This window comes from Stegastes partitus, unplaced genomic scaffold (assembly GCF_000690725.1).
Source record: "Stegastes partitus isolate 25-593 unplaced genomic scaffold, Stegastes_partitus-1.0.2 Scaffold24, whole genome shotgun sequence".
In the NCBI taxonomy this organism is placed as follows: Eukaryota; Metazoa; Chordata; class Actinopteri; family Pomacentridae; genus Stegastes; species Stegastes partitus.
Genome location: NW_007577755.1, coordinates 1,181,006 through 1,204,870, shown reverse-complemented (window position 1 = coordinate 1,204,870; position 23,865 = coordinate 1,181,006). Strand labels below are relative to the sequence as shown.

Sequence of the window (23,865 nt, the reverse complement as noted above, 5' to 3'; positions counted from 1 at the left end):
ACGCCACTCACAGAGCCTGTCCACTGAGGAGAAGGGTGGAAGGTAAAAGGAAAGAAAGACACACACACCTAACACCGACCCCGCCCCACCGCCCACCGCCCCATCCTGTCTTACCTGGAATTACAGAAATAGTTTTCAATGCCCTCAACACCCTGAACGTGCGCAGAGCTGAGACATTGCCTAGGTTTACAAACTCTGTTATATACCTGCAGGATCAAAACCACAGTTACAACAGCTCGGTTATTCACATGCAGATATAATGGCGAGAAGATCAATTCACACACAGATGGGCCTGTGTGACAATGAAACAGTGAAATGTCGGATTTTACACGATGCTCTTATGGAGGAGCTACGAGCTGCGACTCGGCCTTAAATTGGATGTCGCAGACTCTGGTCGGTTTGAGAGAGAAAAAAGGTTGGATGAGAAGGAGAGTTAGAAGATAAATCGGATGAATGGGGACTGAGGTGCTGTCGGGGAGGCCGCAGAGTGTCGGATGGAGATCTTCAAATCCCAGAGAGAAAGACCAGAGGAGTCTCAGATCAATGGAGGAAACACAGAGGATGGGTTATCAGACAGAAAGAAAGAAAGAAAGAAAAGAAAAGGAGTAAGAAAGACTAAAAGACTAAAAACTTCAATTTCTTTCCCCACCCTCTGCAACAACATATTTGATTTCAATTCTTTATCCACTGACAGTTAGTTAAGACAAATACTTACGCCATCGAAATGACCATGAAATCCAGCCAGTTCCATGGATCTCTTAGGAATGTAAACCCGTCTATACAGAATCCTCGCGCCGTGATTTTTACAAGAGACTCAAATGTATAAATTCCTGTGAATGTGTACCTGAAAGACAAAAAGGCGTTGACAGAATCAGTTCACGCATCAAAGCTCGCTCGTTTCTAAGTGTCTGCGCCCTCATTAGCTGTTAAAACACCCAGGAAATGCCTAAGTTAGTGTAGGGCACCGGATAAATTTAGAATAAGAAAATCAGATAAAACAGTTTAAAACAGTGGAATATTTTTAAATAAGCAAACATTTCATTTACAGATACTGTGAGCTGCCGTTACATTTGAGTGGCATCTAAGTACACATAATTTTCCATGTAAAATAAACAGCACGTAGTGCTAACGGCCAACTGTAGGCACAGCAGTGTTTGATATTCATGAGAATGCAATGTATTCTCACCATCATGCTAACAGGCTGCTAACGTTAGCAGGTTGGTTTTACTGTGTTCATCAGTTAGTGCCTCAACATGTGAACATTTGTTGATTTGCACAGCTGATGATAGATATGAAGGGTGTATTAAAGAGCCAAAGTATGATAAAAAGTTTAAATTTTGACTTTTTAAACAAAAGTCAGTGGCTCACCCAAATCCTTACAACTCATCTCGTCATTAATCTCCGCCCAACAGTCACTGGCAGATTGAAGATGGGACCGAAGTCCTACGTTGATCAATCAATCCACTAATTCATTTAGTGACTGAATGACATTAGTCACCAGCATGAATAACAGGAGAAGCTGTTCATCAACACGTGGCACTATTCTCAAGGGATTTTCAGAATCTTTACAGACTCTTAGAACCAGCTGGATGAAAATACATTTTGTATGTTGCACAATATAAAAGATTAACTGTTTTTTAAGTTACACCTCCTTTTTTTTGTAATCCAACGATCTGTATGTGAATCAAATTAAGCATTTGGTTGAGTTTATACAGACGTTTCATTTCAACACTTTGAATTTTCATAGACTATATATATATACACACATGTATATGTATATATACTTTTTTGTTTTGGTCTTATTTTAGTTTTTCTGAGCAATATTTGGTACAAGAATTTCCTTTGCAAACAATTAAGTTTTATCCTAAGTTTGATATAAAGACAAATAACATTTAGCTTGTGTTTTATTTTTTATTTATTTATGGGAAATATAGTTGTAATTTAAAAAAAAGACAAAAAGAAAAGAAAAGAAAAATTGGTTTAATGTTTCTGGAAAAAAATGTACAAGTATATATTTTACAATTTTTCACTCAAATGTAGCGGAACTATATATACACAGATTATTAGCATGCATTGATAACATTGAATGAATATATTAAAAGTGTACTTACTCTACTTGTTTTGACCACTCGGGAGGATCACTAAACGTCATGAATATACAGTTGGTCAAAATAGTACACATAATGATCATGCTGAAAAGAGTGAGGAGCAGGTTAAGGAAAATATGGATTATAGGAGACAATCACAACCATCATCACACCTCAATAAAACTGTAAAAGGACAGCAATAAAAAAAAATAAAAAAAACAAGTCTGCAGTACCTACAGTAATGTGATTTCAACAGACCAGTCTACCTCAACGGCATGTAAAGGGTTAATGTCATAAAGCCTGCTGGAAGCACTTAACAGAAGCTGGTTATGTGTGCCCACCACCACAAAGGCCATTATTTTAGCCATGAAATATTTAAATAGTGTATATATTTAGTGGAAATACAACGGCACCAAAACTACGGTACGTTGTTAAAGCTGCGAAGCTTTCAGTGACTCTCAAAGGAAACAAGGAGGAAACCTCAGAATGAGCTTCAAAGGCAGCCGCAGGTCAGTGATAGCTGAAGGTAGTGGCTTTAAGGGAGGAAATGAAGTTTAAAAAAAAATAATCTGAATTTACACAAAAGGGTTTGATTTTACTTTTTGATTGACAATATTTCTAGATCAGCAACAGGAAACAATCACAGAGAGGAAAAAACTGTACACAAACGTACATTTATTATAGTGGAAGGTGGAGTAGGCAAATAAGCTGCTGAAAAAAAAATCTATATATTTTTGTACTTCACACTTTTTGAATATTATGTTTTGAGCAGTTTTTTGTGTTAATTCACAAATTCTTCAATATTGCAAGGATTTTGTGTATTTTTGGGTTCTGGCTACATTAGCTGCAGCGCTGGGAAGTTGAACGTTACACTGCTTCGGTATCGGCCTGTTGAGTATTTTTAGTCCTCGAGTGTTGCCTGTCAGTTGAGTAAAGCAGAGCGTTTCATCAGCACCCTACATGGCTGCGATTGTTGGTTGTTTTGCTACGTGGCTGTAAGATTAGCAGGACAGATTAAAATCAGTGACTCAGGTGCGAAATCTGTTGTCCGCTAACTGCAGGGTTGTTGGTTCGATCCCCGGGGTCTCCAGATGATCTTGGAGGAAGCAATTACTCTTTATCTTGTGCTATTTTGTTATTTCAGTTTCTCATTTTTCACCTTTATGAAAACAGCACAATCATAGTGAGAAGGTAAGGGAACTTAAAAATGTTGGTTGTGCAGTAAGACAGGTAAGATGCCATGAATCCTAAACAATACAATCCAAATGTTGAATATCTTTGATTATCTGTTTGACAAAAATGGAAAAAAATAACTTGGAATGAACATGTGCAACATTTTTCCAAGTGCCCACAGGTGCTACCAGGACTCGGGGAGAAAAATGTGTCTGTATATACTTTGGATATTTTACAACTTACATTTTTAATTAATGTTTCCATACCTATCTCCTACCTGCTATGTGTAAACGCAGCCTGCAGTTCATCCAAAAAGTCCCTCCACTATTGTGATGTGACTGTTGAATAACAAAGAGGGGAGCAGATTTTTTTGTTTTATTGCAGAATCTAGTCAGAAATTCTGTTACAGTTTTTGATCGAGACACGTAGAACAAAGCACATTCGATGAAATACCACGATTTTAAGCTTAGATTTGTTTAAGTCAAGTTGTACGAGGATTATCCGAAGGTTGAGAACACAATGATTCTGTTTTTATATGTTTCTCACCAAATGGTGGTATTTTGGGGCATTTCTCTTCAAAGACAACATGCCTCTTAAACTGGCCGGTGGGTTTGGGGGTTTGGGGCGCTCAGACACTGTTTCAGGTTCAGAGGTTTAAAGCATTAAAGCTGAAACAAGCAGCAGCTTATTCCATACCAATCGAGTTGAGGATTTGAGTTTGTGGTGAACAAATTCGAGCACATACAGTAATAGTCAGTAATAAGATGCTTAAAGCCAAACTTTGGGAAACTATTTAAGGTTGTATTTGCTCCTATTTATATGACACACATTTATATATATGAAACAGCGTTTGCATATGGCTGTTTCTTTGAAGCAGACCTGACAAAAAAGCACCAGCAGAAAAGATTTGCTTGTTATTCTTTAACTAATGGAAGACAGAAAGCTTAAATTCCCTTTGGTGGTGGACAGGGGCATTCTAGGTAGGCATTAGGGTTTGATAAGGAAGAAGAACGCCCGAAAATAAATAACTAAACGCTTCACTTTTTTGCCAAACTGTTGATAATAAGCCTGACATTGTTCCAGGAGCATCGACTTGTGTCCGTATATTGAGTCTCTCTTGGGTTCGTCTGCTATCGACGGAATATGTTGTGACCGTTGTAAGTGGACGTCTGGCGGATCATTTTCCTGCAACAATCAGGGATCAGTTTCACTGCGATTTTCACCGTGCGGTCAATCAATCGGCAGATTTGACCGACACTGTGGGAATATCTGACAGCTCTCTAAATGAAGAGGGGTTCAACCTTCAGCTGCTCAGTCTGGATGCTGAGATGGATGGCACAGATAATGGGCTTACTGAGGAGGTCTAGCTTGGTTTACTGTTAAGGATGACTCATCATTTGTGCTAGCCCTTCTCTTCAGTGATAAAATGGCTACTGCATGTTCTTGTATGTTAAAAAAAAAAAATGAAAAAAAAGTCCTCTGAGCATAATGTACCGATCCTCTGCTGAAGCATCAGGACACATCAATAGCAGAAAGACAGAACATATCATCATGAATAATACACAGGAACAGGAAACCCTTTTGTCGCTGCTCTTAAGACACCATTTGAAAGGATATGAATGTATCAAAATTTTAATAGCTATTCGCCTAACCAGATTTAAAGGACTTATGAAGTACAAGGCAGGTGTGGCACTAAAACGGAAGATTGTCTTCCCTTTATTTAGCACTATAAATGTCTGTGGAGACAAGAAAAAGAGAGAGAAAGAGCGATTGTTAATAAATTAACAACCAGAGAGAACACAAGCACAACAGTATAGATCATCAAAAGCATAAGACACTTAATAAAACTCATTTAGCATCTCTGCATACATGTATCTGAGCACACAAAGCTTACATACACATGTGCAGATAATATTTAAACAATTGCTCATACAGTAGCACCATTCAAAGCAGTGAAAGCAGCTGACAAGATGTTTCTAATGTTTGTGTGTTTGTCCCGCTCTCTCAGCCCACCACGGCAGTTTCAAGAGAAGCAAACGAGCAAAAACCAGGAGGAGCTGCAAAGCCACTTTCTGTGGATAACCTCATAATTGTTTAAATAAAACATGGCGATTTGCATGAAACTTTAATGGAACTGTGCATTTGCACAAGTGATATGGACCCTTGTGCTTTTAACAAGGCCTCCCTCACTACATTAAGCCCTGCAGAGCCACCAACAGAGTCAGGAGGGAGGAAGGAAGGACGGGTGAGGAAACGCACAGTAAGAGGCCTTACGGTGGCGTCACATGACTGGATGTAATCTACCAACAGAAAAACGTGTGAGATGCTGTGAACAGGAAACATCTCAGAGAGGAAGACAGAAGATGTTTCTGTGCAGAGGATTCTTCCCCAAAATTAATCCCACTGAAATCAAGAGACAACTCCGATCAAGTCAGTGCAGTTAAATGTGATTAGATAACATTACTCTCCTGTTACTATTATAGGTCAGAGCAGCAGCAGCAGCGTCTCCCCGAGTTATGAGTCTCATACGTACTGTAAACATTCATTACACACTATGGACAGACATAATGACACACTTGGGATTGTCCCAGTTGCCGGTAGCATGACATTTCTATCAAACACAGCACATATGCATGACTGACACAGAAAACCAAACACACATCCAGCGTCATGAGCACACAAACCGGCATGCAATAAGCACAAAAACAAAATGAGTAACCAATATTCTCACACACACACACACACAGGGCTGCTATATATGTAGAGAGTCTTTTTTTGTAACGCATGACTAAACTGCTGCAAAGCTACTGAAAATTTCATAATCCAGAGCTGAGCGAAGAAGAGGAGAGAGAGAGCAGAGCAGGGGAAAGACAGAAAACATGGGGGGAGATGGAAGAGCAAAGTGAAGCAGGCAGGCAGGCAGAAAGCAACTGTAGCAGCAGCAGGCTGAGGAGAAGCAGGGCGGAGGGAAGCTGGGCAGAAGACGGAGGATGGGAGGAGGGGGGGATGGGCGGGAGGCAGAGAAGAGGGGGAGAGAGAGAGTCGACACAGAAGCTGGAGCTAGCAGGAACGGCTGCAGCATCTGCAACTGTGAGGGCCACAGCAGCCATTCCATTCAGCGAGCACCCTGCTCTCAGCCCTCGTGCTAAATGGACTGCGTTTTATGGCTCCTTTAACCCGAGAGCCTCACATTCACACATTCATAGAACAATGGGGCCCTGCTGGCTGCTAACCTGCTCACGTCCTGCTTTTTTTTTCTGCTTCCATTTTACATCCACATAATATTGTTCAGATGATGTGCCGACATGTTCCTCACATATCACACAGATTCAGTGTTAAACCATCGTGGCCTGTCAGGAGGTATCTGTGATGTCTGAGGTATCATCAATGTCGAAATTCATCTTTCATCCATTCAGAGGACGACAGATGAGCAGATGCTGCCGCTTCTTTCCCTGAAAAAAAATCTACAAATATCTGGAGAACCTCGATATTTTTCATTTCAGTGATTCTGGCTTGAGCAAGAAGGAGAGTAACTGAGCTCATGCATCCTTGCACATGTCGTCCATTTCATCCCTGTCCTCACTTCATCTCTCCCCCCCTCCTCCCTCCCTTATTCCCTCCCTCTCTCCTTGAAAAATGATGTTTTCACCGGCGCTGAACAGCGAGGTCGACCCGGCTCCGGCCACCAGCGAGGCGGAGGAGGACCGAGGAAGGAGGAGGGCTGTGATGCTGCGTCATCACCCAGTCAGCCCTCCGTCTCAGCTGTGACACAATCTAAAAGAGCCACAAATTAAGATTTGGTCGTGAAGATGATGAACAGCCTTCCTTCACACCTCCCTCCCTGCCTGCGTATCCAGAGCCGGCCGCTCGCTGACAGAGACGTACAGAGCGGCGTTCTCCCATCAAGGTCACCACCTGATCTGACGTCACGCCCGCTCGAGCTGCCAGGTCCAACGCAGCATCAGCTCCCTTTGGCATTAGAATGAGACTAGATTGAGGGGCCGTAATTAGATTTGCCTGAAACCTGAGGAGCTGACGGGACTCCTGGCGGAGGCAGAGACGCACACAGGGGCCTCGCATCTGTGACATGTGGACAACAGACGAGTGAGCTGTGTTTGCGCGAGTGAAAAATCAACAATCTCACGTATAGCAGGACATGTTTGCCACGTGTCAACCGAATCGTGTCTCCTCCTTGTGCACTGGACTGGTGCGTTACATAACAGTCAGCGTGCACCGTGTAATGACAGGGACGTATAAGACAGACAGACGGAGAGCAGAGACAGATACTGTGCACCTAAACTCACACTCAATATCTAAAACAGCTAATGGTGATGACTAAACGGATTATCAGCAGCTTGTTGATTTTTTTTTTCCCAGGTAGGGCTTTCTGTATTCTGAGGTGGACTCACAGAGAGTTACACAACATATTTGTTAAAAGTACAGCTGAATTTAAATGAATATGTGATTGGAGGAAACCATTTTGAATAAAAATGCCAATTCCGTTACATAATTCTTTGTTTAAAAATAGACAACAGACGACGTTACCATGGTAGAAGATTTTAGCCTCACTGCTCAAAAACACACTCACCACACAACATCTTTGCATCTCGATTAATGTTCAAGCAAAGCACGACCATTTTATGATCAATTCTTCTTGCATTTTTTTCTGCTTAAAGAATAAAAACATTCAGAACTCTCTCTCAGAATACAACAGTGCTACAGTTTCCAAAAATAACAGCAAATGTCAGAGGTATCTGACTTTCCTGAACCCTAATTTCACTCTCTGTCAGTATCTGTAAGTGATGGCTTCTATATGTTCAGTCACTTTATATTCAGAGGCTGATTGATACATCAAGAGCATGACACAGTCATGTGAAATGAACGCAGCCTCCTCCAGCGGTTTGCTTTGACAGGTACACATGATGGTGATATTCAGAGACTGTCAAGGTCACCTGGCCGTCCTCACGCTGAGCGTCAGACATGACAGAAACCCCAGAGAGACACGTGTCTTCTCCAAGACAACCACTGTCCTCCCAGCCTGCTGCTGCTTTTTCTCTCCTGCCTCAGATTAAGTTTTGAACAATTAGGAAAGTCTGTCATGTGGAACAACAGTCTTTCAACAGTAGCTGTTTCTGACCTTTTCCCCAAAGCCCTGTGAGCCCACTGGAGATCCGACAACGGGCCACTCAGCGGCTCGAGAGCTCGACTCTCAGGCTCCCCAAAGGTCTTCGAGGAGGAAAACATAATTACATTCTGCAACCTAATTACGAAATTAAAATAACTGTAAACACAGCACACCTGGACGTCAACCATCACAAACTGCATGACGTCTCTGTTCCGTCTGCGTAAACTCCAGGCTGAAATGTTACGACTCATCGTGGCGTCATGAAGCCTCTCATCTGATGACCGTTACGTGAAACATGAATGTGTATGTTTGGGCTCATTGGATATTTCCAGAACATCTACCAGCTGAGCTGAACAACAAAAACAAACCACCAAATAATCTATCAAAATGACATATGTATCCTGTGTGATCAGATTTAAATTACAATCATCTGTAGCATCAAGTCTGCTTCACGAGATACCACAGAATCACTATTTTCTCTTCAGTTTGATTGATGATCATCATAATTTCCACATCTCAAAAAGCTTCTGACTTAATAACCAAAATAAAACAGAATATAAAGACAAAACAGGCCATGCACAGGAGCCAAGACGTGACACTGATGTCGTTTTTTTTGGTGTTTTTTGGTTTTGGTGAAACATATATTCAGAATTTGAGATTTTGTAAGCATGAGAAAGAGGGACAAACACAAAAAACACTGCTGGGTATCAACAACTAACAGCATCACTCGTTTCCAGGACACACAACCGGCGCTTACTTTGATATCTATCAGCATGATTTTCCACAAAACCATGGTGTTTGAAAATGACTAAACACGAGCTGTCATACAAAAACTAACTTATCAGAAAATACTCTATAACTGGCAAAATTTAGATTTAAATAAGGAACTAGTTCATCAAAGAGTCTGAATCAACAATTTTTTGTTCAATACAAACCCCAAAAACTGTTGGGGTTCAATACCCAGCAGTAACCAGAATCATCCTTTGCTGTGTTGTGTGGATGGAGTCATTGAAAACTCACTTTCTGACTGTTCAGGTAGTATGGGTCCAGGTCCTCCAGTGGTACCGCCACCATTCCCTTAGGGATGTCCCCGTAGATGTAGGGCAGACTCTTCCCAGCCTCCAGATCGCTGTTGGGTTTGGGCTTGTTCTCATCATCGTCATCGCGGTAGCTGCTGTCCTGCTTGGGCGGCTTCTTGTTCTTCTCCTCATTGATGCGCTGCTCAAGAACCGCCAAAGATTCCAAAGTAAACTTCTTGAAGCTATCAGGTCCTGGCGGTGCAAGAAGGGGTGCAGCCATGTTTTCATCCTGCAGCTACTTGGTCTTTAGGTTTGTACCATCCACGGTAGCAGCTCTGCAGGAGACAGGAGGGAAAAGAATTAGGAGAGAGCACGACAAAAATGGCTGCCTCAGTGTTGCATCTGTGGCCCATTATCATTGTGCAGAGTAAAGCCAAGAAGAAGAAAAAAAATGGAACCAGGGAGACGACCTGATCGTGAGCAGAACGTGATCGTTTCATCTTGTGCAACATATTATAGTATGAACACAAGGAGTGTATTTTTTAAAGAAAGCAACTACATTTTGACATCTAAACATTCATACAGGAAGTAAAAAGCAAAAGCTACATCTTTATAGTAACGTATAAGAGCACTACCTCTGTTTATCTCGGTTAAGGAGACGGACAGATGTTTGTTAAATGAGCCTATAAAGCAGCAAAACGACTACGATGGCAGATCAGTCCTCCGTGTCTGCTCGACAAAAATAAAGAAAGGAGGGCAGTTTAACATCAGAAGGGTTTTAAAACAAATGATTTCAAAATAACAGGCTGCTGATAGATATATAGATAGATAGACAGATAGACAGATAGATAGACAGATAGATAGATGAGTTAAGGATTAAAGATTCTTCAGATTGTGCCAAAATAACATCCTTTAAGGGACATTAAAATCAGTTATCCCGGGTCTCATGTTCAAGCAGCAGCAGTATAAAGACACAAATAAGTCTTATTACTTTCAGTGGTGTACAGAAAGTTCTAGGTCCTGCATTCAAAACCTCTGAAAACAAAGACAACTGACCCATTTTGGGACTTTGCTCCTTGTGGGGGGGTTTTTGAACAGCTGACAGAAAAACCCAGCACACTAAATGGCTGCATGAGTCAGTAAAGCCTTTCTCCAACACACTTCCAAGTAAAAAGGGTGGACTGGTTACATGACAACTGTTCGAGCTGCTGGACATATCAGGGTCAATGTACTAATGTGAAGCAGTGATGGAGGAAAGAGGGAGGAGCTGAACATGAGAAGAGCCACACCTGAAAATAAAATGAATGAAATAATGATCCTGTCACTAATCTCTCTCCTGTACATCTTATCCACAATTATGCACGAAGCTTTGGTTTTTGGAGAGGCAGCCTCAACAGGACAATCAGCCACATCTGAATCACAGGGCCCTGTCACTTCTCAGCTCCCTCCTTGCATAACGGCGTCTAATTAAACATGCTCGACGTGTAAAGCTCATATCAGCACAGCGAAGACTCTGCTGCTGCCGCCGCGATGCTCTGAGGAGGTTTTTTTTTTTTAAAAACGCAGAAAAACACGCAGCACAGAGAGTCTGTTTTAAAATGGACCCTCGCAGCCACTGAGCCTTCTGCTGTCCGCTCCATTCAGCACCACACACACATGCACAAATGCGCGCACACGTGAATGCATACATGGAGGTGTTGGTGGTGATAAGGAGGAGAAAAAAAATTCTAACCGATCTGTCTGGAAAAACCGTTTTGCGCTCCAGCGGGCCTCCTTTGGTGAGCTCTCTGTCGATGCTCTCGACGCCTTCAGGCCTCCAGTTTATCCTTCAATTCTCTGATCGAGTCCTGATGGCAACACTCGGCTTGTGTCCAGTGGGTTTCTCACTCACTTATATCTCAGCCTCGGCAACGCAATCGTTCCCACAGAGGGGAGGAAAAAACCAGCACATTCTGGCACCTTCTCGGTCATTTTTACGCAGATGCACTGAAGACTTGTTTACTAAAGCTGTCGATTAATTAAGAATCAGGGCCTGTGGACGCCATTATGTGTCTTTTTTTATTTCATTTTTTAACAAATATATATTTCATTACATAGAAAAGTGAGGAGGTTAGATTGCGCAGAGAAGTGGCCCCGCTTCAACCAAATTGGCCAAAGCAATCTTGCTGCAGTGGGTGGTTTGTATGTTGAAAATGTCACGCTGAGGTAAAAGCATCCGTGGATTTGTCAAAGTCACAACGATCCTGTGATGAATCATAATAATTGAAAAAAATAGTGGAATGTGTCATTGTTATTCAGGAAATAACAAGGATTGGTTTCATTTTTTGGGACATATTCTGTGCGTTTTTTGCGCGTTGTCTTGAAGGATCTGCACCACACCCGTGAAGCCATGTCGACTGCCAAATCAATAAGGGCTCCATCTGAGCACCAGATAGCCGCGAGTATGAGGCTAAAAAACAACACACAGTCTGCAATATGAGGTGAAGCACCACAACTAAACAGCATTAAGGTGCTGCCACACGAAAACAACAACCAAAAAAAATCACCTGGATGAACGTAAATTTCTTGGCTGTCGATGATGGGAAGAAGATCAGGGTACTTACATAGCGTCAGCCCCTTTTCTGAAGCCTTGTTTGGATTCAAGTGTATCATCCTGTAGTCCGGAGGGTGTAAAATGTCATAAAAAATAAAGCCCAAATTTAGATTTTTTTTTTTTGGTGGGGGGGTAGGAGGAGGAGGGGGGAGCTGGAGCAGGCAGACGGCGCCCTACCTGAAGCCTAACCTATGAGGCATTTCCTCACGCAAATCGGTGCCTCAGATGCTCGACGAAATCCGATAAATTCCCTCCAAAAAAATTATTCCCCCTCCAGCTCAAGTCCGGCAGATGGATGCTCATCAAACGCAGGCGGCTTCCTCCATCACCGATCCACCAGGAGAGAGAGAAAAAAGGAGATGCGGGGCAGTGTGCAGCTCTGCGACACTCAGGCTACGCAAGGATACCGACGGAGAGAAAATCTGCCCCCCCTCTCCGCGCGCACGCACCTACAGACATATGCACGCTTTTCTCTCCCCCCCATAAAAAAACGACAATAAACGAAGGATACTCACTTAGTAAAGCGTTACAGTGAATCCAGGGAGCCGCGGCAGGACTGCAGATGTGGAGACGATCGGGGAGAAACTGCGGTTGTCGCCATATTGTTGCTGCTATCTTCCTTCCCAGTGCGTGCGGCTACCCTGCATAATTGATGACTCTCAGCAGAGTGTAAGGGAGTGTCGGCAAGTGCGCTTTTTTCGTGAAATCGTAAAGGTCATTTAGGCCTGCAGCCTCGGAAACAACCCCCCCTCCCCCTAACAGTCAGAGAGCAGCCCGGATCAGATTTAGGGGCGCAGAAATCATCCACATTTATTTTTTTATTTTTTTCCTGTCTCACTGTGTGCTGACTTTTATAGTGCAGGAATTTAAAGCCACCCAGTTAAAGAGAACACCACTCAGATGAACCAGAAAGAACAATTTTAGAATCATTTTAAAATGCAAAAATATAAATTTTTGGCATGGACATAATTCAAAAATCAACTTTTTTCTGGTCATTTCCAAACATGCACATTTATTCTGACTATCTGATATCATGCATATCTTTATTAGCGCATGTTGTGAGGCAGATTGCCAGCTCTTAATTTGGTAACCTGCCCCATGTCTCCTGTTCTTTTGTAATCTGTGCGAAAATTAAACTAAGTGAACTAAAAATCTTCCAAAACAATAAAAAAAATCTCTTTTTTCTTTCAGTAGATTATCACAGCTACAATAAGATTTCGTTTTAACTCATCGGAACTACTTTTTACAACAGTTTCAAACGCAGCACAAGAACATTACATAAAACAGAAATTAAAATTAGTTTTAAATTGCACTCCTCTGTGGATTTCAATGTCGTAAACGTTGTGCTTCTTACTTTTCAAGATACCACACTTTTTTTTTAATTTTAATTTTGTTTTCTAATTTCATTTTACTTTTGACGCACTTTTATGCGCGTGACGTCACTTTCCGGAAGTACATGTTTTTGTTTGCGGTCAAAAAAATAACGCTGAACGTTAAAAAGCAACCTAAACTAAATGAAGGTAAAGTTTCTCCTGCTGTTTGTGAGCCTCCTCTGTTTGTCTGAACTCGCTTCATCACAGGACGGTGAGTAGAAACCGAGCCAGAAAGAACTTTTTAATATTTGTGTTTTCCATTTTTCTATCAAGTATTCAAGTATTCTTAAAGGTCTGCGTTTATAACATGGTTTCACACTTCTGATTTGTTTGATGTCATGTTTCTTATTAAGCAGAAAAGAAAAAAAGTTTCTGAGATTTAGTTTTTGAGATTAATATATGTGTTGATCAGGTAACTTGTGTCCATAGCAACCATCTTGACACTGGATGCGCGTAGCTCTCAGCCCTGCAGTCTCGACTTCAAATCATAACTGCACCATTTTTAAGTTATTTCAGGGCAAAATATGAAATATAATATAAAATGTAAGACACCGTGCTTGAAGCAAATAAGGTCACCTCACTTTCTGTCTGTAGTCAACCTGCGTTATGTGGATCCCAAACTGTGTGCCTTGGAATAAGTCTTACATGTGATAATATCAGAGCTACAATCTAATGCAAAGGTTTGCCTTTGAAATACTTGTTTTCATACAATTTATTAAATGTTATTTGGGGGCCGACCCTTTAGTCCAGGAGAAGAGATGCAGCTTCTGAAGAGGAGAAAAACTTCACCCTTAAAGTCCAAAAAGCCAAAACCCCAAATTCATAACTAACTAGAAAAACACTCAGAGAGCGCAGACCTCCGCCCAGCAGCTCATTTCCACCATGTTGTGATTTCCAGCCAATGTTGAAGTCCGGCATTCATTTTATCTACTTTATCCAGTATTAGATTCATGGATAATCAAAACGCTAACGCAAACTAGCATAGCTAACGCTAACACAACCTTGCATAGCTAACGCTAACCTAGCATAGCTATGTTTGCATAGCGATATTATTGCTAACATAAATAGACAGTGAGTAGCTTAAGCTAGGTTAGCACAACTTTAGCAATGCTACTTAAATGAAAAGCATGACCGAAGCAAAGAAGCACGTGTCACTCGTCATGACACATGGCAAAGAGAGTTAAAGTGAAACAGGAGACATGTTGAGTCATTGTTACTGTCACTACGTTGTTATGAACTCAGGGAACCCTGGAACTTATCTGTCAGCAGCTCCGCTCAGCCCACTCCTGTAATGCTGCCTGGCTGTTGCTTACACATGTACTACTGAGAAGACAGTAGTAGTAGTAGTATGTTGAGTCTGAAAAGCTACAAACTACGGTATATTCACTCAGAAGCATGTTCAATGATAGAACACATAGTGGGTATGTAGTGCCAGGTATAGAATTTCAGATGCAGCTTTTCTGTTCCTTCAAAGTTAATAACACAGCCTTCAAATACTAATAAACTTTACATTAGTTAGGATTAAAACACTCTTTCTCAGTTCAACACACTCAGGGGTTTTACTATTACCACCTTACATGAGACCTAGCAACAGTCTGAGACAAGAACTGGTTCACCCTGAAGATAAAGCAGCCAAACACAATCTGAGCAGCGTTGTATAAGCAGTCCAATGCAGCGAGGAGTGCACAGACCTATATACAGAGGAGACTTAATCACCTGCATCTAAAGGATAAGAGACACTCATCTGACGGTAGCAATGCTCTGATTCTGGTCGGCGAAGTCAGATAGTTTGATGGAGGAGTGAAGGAAACCACTTATCAGGTACTTACAATGCAGTCTTGAGGTCTCTCCCCAGAAAGTTTTACCAACATTAACACTTTGAGTAATCCTCACCTGGCAGTTTTACAACCATTCACACCTTGAGACATGTGAGTCTTAGATTTTTAATGCTTTTAACCGTGTGATTTGGTGTTGAAAGTATATATGAAACTCACCAGACAGTTAAAACAACAAAGCCTCTTGGATGAAGGTGAAACATCTTCAAGAGTCAATAAAAGTGAAGTCTAGTTCCTTCTACTGAAGCTCTTAGGATACATATTGAGTCACTAACATAATTGCTAGAGTTCGTCTGCTGACTTCGTGACTTGGGACTAGTCCTAACGTTACATATTTTGTCATTTTAGTGACAAACATTTCAATGGTTGTAACACAAATGTAAAATGAGGTGTTTCTGGGTTTGCTGTTGTCTGTGACTGAGTTCAGTCCGTCAATAAACATTTCTTTCCTTATATTTCTCCTCTTCCCAAAAGAGTTAAATGTGTTCCTGCAGTTTACTGTCCAGCAAAAGTTCCTACTTCACTGTTTTTACTAGTGAGATTAGACCTCAGACACATTTCTGAACTTTAAGAGCATATATTGCTTATATTTGTTCTCTATCAATCTACAGATAGTGGTTTACAGGGGGTGGGGGGTTAGACCTCTTTATTTGATAAATAGTTCAAATTATTAATTGATTATACCTTTTTTTTTTTTTTTTTTTAATAATTGCACTGGTTTGACTATATGTTGATTGGTTGCTTCAGTCAGCCTTTTTGGGGTATGTTCCTGACATTACATATTTAACATGGCAGGTCAGACACATTGGAGACACACCTCGCTGGTCACATCACACCGTGACAATGTAAACAATAACATAACACTTCAAAATTCACATGAAACTCTTCTTCTTTGTGTTAAAAGGTTGCGGGCAGCGCTACCTGGTTGGTCCTCCAGGTGGCTCTCGGATCGTGGGGGGGCGGGAGGCTCCAGAGGGGGCGTGGCCGTGGCAGGTCAGCATCCAGCTCCAGTCCAGGCACCACTGTGGAGGCGCCATCCTCAACAGGCTCTGGGTTCTCACCGCCACACACTGCTTCCACAAATTCCTGTGAGTAGAACCTTCACACCTGACCCACCTGCACCCAGTCACGTCTCTGTATTTGTACAGGAAGCAGATAAAGTAATGTACATGCTATTTTTGGGGGGTTTTTTGAGACAGATGGGTTATACCATCTCTAATAATCAGGGGCCTTCTGCTCGACCATCTCTGAAATGCATGACACTTTTTAATCATAAAATATGGATGTTTCTAATGGTATCTATGAAGTTTTACATCGATAAAGCAAGTACTTTCCTACATTTCCTAGATTTGCCCACTTTCAGCATTTTTTTATGCATATTTAAATTGTGGGCTGTATTTGAACGACAATATCTCAGAATCTATTAAAGATAAAAGCCTGAAATTTTCACAGTTATTTTTCATCTTGCGTTGAAATATGAAAAAAGCCATCTTTGAGCACACATTCACACAAAAAAATGATCATGCAGAATGAAAAGAAAGCTATTTTTGTTTAACTTTCAGACCTGATTGAGCAGGTTTGACAAGTTGAACTACTTTAATGAGTCTGTTTGAATTAACTAGAAATACTTTTGTTTTTGTGGAGCTGCTTGTCATTCCTGCTCAAGCACTATGAAAGTTGAACAAAAATATTTTGACGGCACGAAACTTCACATAGTTCTGAAAATATCACTAGTTAACTTCTGTATTATCAATTTTTCTGTTCATGTGTGCTTAAAGATGGCCTCGATTTTAATATCTATATATATTTCAACTCCCTATTTCAACTATTCGGAGCCTATTTGATCTTCTTGTCCCATAATGAAGATTCTAAATTAACGACATGATGAGAATTAGCAGTAAGAATTTTAGGCTTTTATTTATATTATTTCCTGAGATATTGTTCTTCTCACAGCCTCAAATTTCAATGAGCGAAAAAAGAATCTGATTAAAGTGGGTTGACGGGCAATTATAAAAAATATATTTATATCTTGCAAATTATTTGATATGTTCAGCTAAAATTTCACAGGTTTCTTCATAAATATCTGTATCTTATTCTATAAAAAAAAATCAGGCAAATCAGAGATTTTCAAGCTGAAATTGTTTGAAAAAAATGTAATAGTTTGACATTGGAGGCAAAGGGGACACATACTGGGTTAAATAGCAGCTAGCAGCAGCTTCGACCTTTAAAAGGCCCTGAACATATCTATATGTGAGTTGTGAAAAGAACATCGAACAAGTTGCAGCACTTCAGCGAGGCCAAATCTTCTGTGACCGTGCATACTGGGTTTTGTGTAACCTATAAAGAGATTTGCTCCAAAAACACTAGAAAATCTAGAAACCTGGGATGCAGCATATAAAACACACACTTAAACAGCTCATCTGGATGGTCACATGTGTAAAGCAAATTAAAGTTCCATAAAACAGAAGCACAGAGCACCACACAATCATAAGAAAAGTAAAAGCTGCTATTGGCTGTAAGAGCAGTTGTTAAAAAGTGTGTTAAATGTGTGTTATGACAGACACATGTGACCTGTAACTATTAACACTGTTACAGGTTTGAGGCCCGTAGAGATAAAAACCCATCCATCCATCCATCCATCCATCCATCCATCCATCCATCCATTATCTATACACCACTTAATCCTCACTAGGGTCTCGGGGGGGCTGGAGTCTATCCCAGCGGACTAAGGGCGAAGGCAGGGGACACCCTGGACAGGTCGCCAGTCCATCGCAGGACTAGATAAAAACCCAGAGACTCATAAATCCATCCCTGAATTTTTCCTGATTCAGCTCAGTGTGATGCTCATTCTGATGTAATCAGCCTCTACGTGCTGTTTAGGACGGGAAGGAGGAACCCCGGCTCGGACTGTGCAGGAACAGGAGTTTTTGGGTGACGAAAGCAGCGGTGTGTCGAACTAATTCTGTTTTGCGTCCAGATGGATCAGCAGAAGGCACTTTCGTGTGGTGGCAGGCCTGCGAGTGTTGTCCACTCCCGGAGATCACGTCCAGATCCGCAGCATCAGCAAAGTGAAAACGCACGAGGACTACAGTGACATCACGGGTGACAATGATGTGATGCTGATCCTGCTCAGTTCTCCCTTCAACTTCACCGACCACGTCCAGCCCATCTGCACTCCCCTTGACGTGACGCACGAGTCTGTCCTCAGCTTCAGCCACTGCTTCGTCACTGGATGGGGCAGCGCCTACTACCAAGGTTGGTGCAAACACTCACTGGTTCACCTGGACTCACTGAAAAGTTTTGTGTCCAAGTGCATTTGAGCCAAACACTGGATCTCTGTTTGCTTCTCCGACTGCTTCAGTTTCACAGCAAAGGGAGAAAATACAACTTTACAATAAGACCTGTGAACCTTTATTTAACCAGAAAATTCTTTGAAAACTAAAATCTGTTTTTAAGGAAGCTTGTTTGTAGGTGACCATAAATATAAAGTCAAGAAGTAACGTTTCAGTGGGGATAGCAGGCATCCATCCATCCATTATCTATGCACCGCGTAATCCTCACTGGGGTCATGGGGGGCTGGAGTCTATCCCAGCTGACTCAGGGTGAAGGCAGGGGACACCCTGGACAGGTCACCAGTCTATCACAAGACTACACCTAGAGACAGACAACCAAGCACACTCACTCAAGGGGGTCATCAAGGGGACCCGTTTTAAAGACGTGGATGACATCAAGATGGTGTGACGACGGAGCTGTGGAGGATCCCAGAAGAATCCTTCCAGGAGTGCATGGTGGCGTGGCAGAGAAGGCTGGGGAAGTGTGTTAGACTCCAGGGGGATTACTTGGAAGTGGAAAACTTGTAGTTTGGATTTGAAATATATCTTTTGTGACACAAGTCCCAAAACTTTTCTGACACACCTCATATGACTGTTGGTTGCAGCTGAGTTACTCATGGCTTCACGGTTGCTCTGAGGAGTTTAGAATCTTTTGTGGGTTTTTTGTTTTTTGCAGGATCTCTTTTGTGCAAATAGTTTATTTTTAGTCCTTGGAGCTTCAGTAACAAACAGCAGGACTTCTCTTTTAGGAAATCTTCCAAAGACTCAGAGGATTACTGTGACCTGTCTGACTGAGAATCTACACCGGGTTTATTTTTTGGCAAATTTTGAAATGGAGCATGTAGAAAAAAAGTGATTTTGATGAAATATCACAACTTTAATCTTAAACGGAACTGCGCATCACACACGATTTGTTCAAAAAACGTTAGAATGTTGAAAATCAGTCGACTGGTTCTGTTTTTACATTTTCAGGCTTAATAAATTGTGTCATTATTTCTTTTTTCTTTCTTTTTTCTTTTTCTTTTTTTAAAGAAACACACCTTTCTAACCAGCCAGTGTGTTTTGGGGTTCAGCGGGTTAAAGGCTGCAGCCGTGATGGTTAATTTTAGAATATAAACCTGTTATTTATTCATGACTTTTTCCAACCAGTAACTACATGTATCCCCATCATCATGAGCCATGTTTCCAGTATTTCTGCACAAATATTTAAAATCTTGCAGCAATTTAAAGAAGATAAATGCATTATTTTAAATAATAAGGAAAGAAAATCATTTCACTACTTTTAATAATCCTTGTTAGCTTTTTTTTTTGTATAATATAAAATTTTTTCGGGGGTGAGTTTGTGATTCTGGAGCCACTTTGTTCAGATTTGATGCTGCTGCCTAAAGGCTGAATTAAGCATCTGAATACTTGTTTTCAGTTTTAATAAACTTGCAAAAGATTGTAAAAAACAAAAAAAAAAAAAATAAATCAAGATTTTTTTAAGGGTTAGTGAGTGTCAACTAAGTTTTTGTATTTAAAATGAAAACTTAAATCCAATAAAGTTAAATTAGGACAACTTTTTATAAACCAGGCTCCAGCTGCGGGTGTCAGAATTTTTGACCAGAACATTAATGAACATTTATATCTGCTTACAATATATATATGTGTGTGTGTGTGTGTGTGTGTGTGTGTGTGTGTGTGTAAAATAATGAAATATTCATATCCAGATTTAAAATACTAAATAGAGAAGCTGAGAGATTTGCCTTTGCTTTTGTGTTTTTAAATGCTGCATATAATTGCTTATCACTGCATGAACTATGAATGGAGGTCTTTTTTTTTTTTTTAAATCAGTCTATTAGAAACCATTTAGAAGCCCTTTACAGGTACAGCGGTATTGTGTTGTTTGTACTGCAGGTAGGCTGATGAACAGATTGCAGGAGGCTGAGGTGGAGCTCATCAACAGCAGCACATGTAACCTGGCCAGCTGGTACGACGGCCTCATCTCTGAAAACATGATCTGCGCCGGACTGGAGAGCGGAGCGGCCGACACCTGTCAGGTGGGTGTTCCCGGTCATTTTGAAAGCCACTACAAAGGTGCAGGTTTAATCTCAGTAACATGTTGTTTGTGTCCATTCAGGGCGACAGCGGGGGTCCCCTGCAGTGCTATAGCGAGAGCCAGGAGAAGTTCTATGTGGTCGGAGTGACGAGCTTCGGGGAGAAGTGCGGACTTCCTCACAAGCCTGGAGTTTACGCACGGACCAGCAGGTTTGCAGGTTGGCTGAAGGCGAGTCAGGCTGCAGCATCGGAGTCCGCTGCACACAGACTGAACACAAGACTCCTCTCAGCTCTGCTCGGCGCTGCTCTGATGCTGCTCTGAAACATCACAGCTCAGCCACAGGCAGGTTGAAAATAAATCCTCAAAATTCTCAGCTGATCACTTTTTGTTTTTTACAAGTCAGTGCAGTTACCCTGTTGGAGCTGTTTATTTAAAGGTCCAGAAACCCAATGTTCTCAACCAGCATCTTATTGTGAGTGATGTTCTTCTCAGTAGTTTTTTCATATGAGAGTTTCCTGCTTTTGTAGGTGTGTGCAGGATGTCAGATCCACAAGTAAACAGCAATATGCAGGAAAAGGCTGTTCATGTGCTCTCCAGGGTTTCTGTAAATACAATTTTGTAGTGTTTGAAGAATCTGTTGCTTTTGTTGTCATTTGTAAGGGAGGGAGAATGAGGAATTAAGTTTAATTCAGTTGTGAAAAAAGAGCAACAAAGTTGGAACCAAAACAATGTTTTGTGAATAAAACATGTTTCCAATAACACAGGAAAAGTACTTTCTAGATATTACGATACACAAGTTGTCAAAATGACAAATGTTGGGTTTTTTTTGCACCTGCAGTAATATTTGTAAAATCTGAAGAATGAATAAATGTTTCATGGAGAGTTTGAAGTCTGCAGTGTAAAAAAAACAAACAAACAAATGTTCCCTGTTAAAGGATTGTTCTCTGAGAAGCAACCAGAACTGACCAATATTCTGTTTCCCACACAGACTTTTTTTTTTTTTCACAATCTGGCAACCCAAAACTTGATGAAGCCACAACTTATGAACACTCTGAATGGTGTTTTTTTTAAAGTTTATATCATCATTTCAAAAGGTGATGCTAAAGTTTTGCCCCTTTCAATTGACATACATGTATTTTTTATGATAGTTTTCAAATATATGTTCTGTAGTTTTTATGCCTTTATTTTGAAATTACACAAAAACCAAATGGCAGACCCTAAAAGCTCAGTGAGTATTAGAGCTGCGTTATTTTTTGTTCTAGTTTTTTGTCCTAGCAGTGTGCTTTTCAAATCACTCTGTTAAGTAGATTCAAGAGCCTACTAATAGATTTTCATACCACACAGACAATGAACTATGAGTCTGAAAATACTAAAACATTCAAACAAACTTTTCCATTTTGAGATAAATAATCAAAATCTGATCTGATAAAATTCAGTATTACAGCTCTGCCATAAATTCTACTTTTCCAAAGCTTCTGCAATTTCCGTGTTTTGCTGATTTCAGAAAGTTGATGTTAATCATTGAGGCCACAGTTTTAATCACATTTGTCAGATAGACAACAATGATTCTAATACACACACACATTAGTTGTGGAGTTCCACAAAGCTCTGTGCTGGGACTGCACATGTTCTTCTCAGGCAACATTATTAGAAAACTCTCCATAAATATAAACTTTCACTGCTTTCCACATGAAATTAATCAGTTACACAAACTTCAAACATGTTTTAAAGACATAAAGGCCCGGATGTCGTGTCATTTTCTTCTTCTGAATTCAGACAAAACTATTATTATGTACTTTATTTGGTCCTGAACACCTCAGAAACACTAACTGTGGATGGCAGAACTTTGGCCTCCAATGCTCCTGTGAAGAACCGTTGAGTTATTTAAGATATGGCCTGAACGCAGACATTAAAAAGACTACGACGGCCTTCTTTCACCCACACTAGAAGGTTAAAACAGAAGCATTCTGTCCCAGAGTGATGCTGAAAAACTAGTCCATGCATTTGTTACTTCTAGGCTGGACTATTGTAATTACTTATTATTAGAATGTCCCAATAAATCTCTGAAAAACTTCCAGTTGACCCAAAATGCTGCAGCCAGAGTTCTGACAGGAACCAGCAAGAGAGATCATAGTTGTCCCATATTAGCTTCACTTCAATGGCTCCTTTAATTTCATTTCTAATTTAAAATCCTCCTTCTCACATACAAAGCTCCTAGTGACCGAGCTCCATCATGCTTTTTAGATCTTATTGTGCCATATTTTCCCAGTGGAGCACTTTGCTCTCCGACTGCAGGTTTACTTGTGGTTTCTAGAGTTTCCTGGGAGGCAGAACCTTCAGCTGTCAGGCTTCCTCTGCTGTGGAACCAGCTCACCGTTTGGGAGGCAGACACCCTCTTTAACTTTTAGGATCCGGCATGAAACTTTCCTTTTTAAAGAATCTTACAGGTGGGGCTGACTTGGGTCCAACATTAGTTAAGCTACTGTGGACCTGGGTTGCTGGCAGACTTCCCATGATGCACTGAGTACGTCTCCTCTTTCCTCACTTTTCCTTTCCTTTCCTCAATTTTGACATTTATATGTCACCATTGCATGTCATTAACTTTATGTCTTCTCTCCCCTCTGCACGGATCTCTCACTCTGGAGCTGCACATTTCTGATCTGCAGTTACCGGCCTCACCCTGTTCCTCAGCATTTATTGTTCTCTTATGCGTTGTTTGTCTGATTTTTCTCTGCTGACCTGTTCTCTCCATCCCTGACCTTCACCCCAGCAGCTCGAGGCAGATGACCACCCTCCCTGAGCCTGGTGCTGCTGGAGGTTTCTTCATGTTAAGGGGAAGTTGTTCTTCATCCAAAGAGCTGCTTGAAGGGAATCTTTGTATTTGCTGGATCTTTGTCTGTAATATGATATATAGAGGCCTTCCTTTAACCATGTGAAGTGCCTTGAGATTACTTGTCTTTTTTTATTTTATTTAACCTTTATTTAACCAGAAGGTCCCAATGAGATTCAAAATCCCTTTTAGAAGAGAGACCTGACTAAGGTAGCAGCCAATCACAACATATTAAGATGCAACAAATAGAAAGAACCCCCAACAAGAACAACTATTAAAACAAAGTGGACCTGTCAAGAAAAACAGTCACATGTCTTCGTCAACACATTCTTTATGATGCCCTTAAATTTATTAATTGATATGACTGTTGACTGCAAGGTGGATCGGTGGTTAGCATCGTTGCTTCGCAGCAAGAAAGTCGCCGGTTCACGTCCCGATGAGGACACCCAGGATCTTTCTG

The 23,865-nt window shown here is 41.0% G+C and overlaps 2 protein-coding genes across 2 annotated transcripts in view; one reads left to right on the top strand and one right to left on the bottom strand.

Moving 5' to 3' along the window:
- Nucleotides 1-12,600, bottom strand: part of scn8aa (sodium channel, voltage gated, type VIII, alpha subunit a) — a 43,664-nt gene extending 31,064 nt beyond the window's left edge. Inside the window, exons 1-5 of the mRNA XM_008296620.1 lie at nt 12,513-12,600; nt 9,406-9,739; nt 4,878-4,996; nt 2,112-2,201; nt 716-844 (exon numbers count right to left, since the gene is read on the bottom strand). Of these exons, the coding sequence (XP_008294842.1) occupies nt 716-844; nt 2,112-2,201; nt 4,878-4,996; nt 9,406-9,684 (617 nt within the window). The 5' untranslated portion in view covers nt 9,685-9,739; nt 12,513-12,600. The remainder of the gene's footprint in view (nt 1-715; nt 845-2,111; nt 2,202-4,877; nt 4,997-9,405; nt 9,740-12,512) is intronic.
- A 911-nt stretch (nt 12,601-13,511) lies between these two features.
- Nucleotides 13,512-20,896, top strand: LOC103368282 (transmembrane protease serine 11D). The gene is made up of 5 exons (XM_008296610.1): nt 13,512-13,581; nt 16,110-16,293; nt 18,183-18,460; nt 20,434-20,576; nt 20,657-20,896. The coding sequence occupies exons 1-5, from the start codon at nt 13,512-13,514 to the stop codon at nt 20,894-20,896; spliced, it is 915 nt and encodes a 304-aa protein (XP_008294832.1).
- The last annotated feature ends 2,969 nt before the right edge of the window (nt 20,897-23,865 follow it).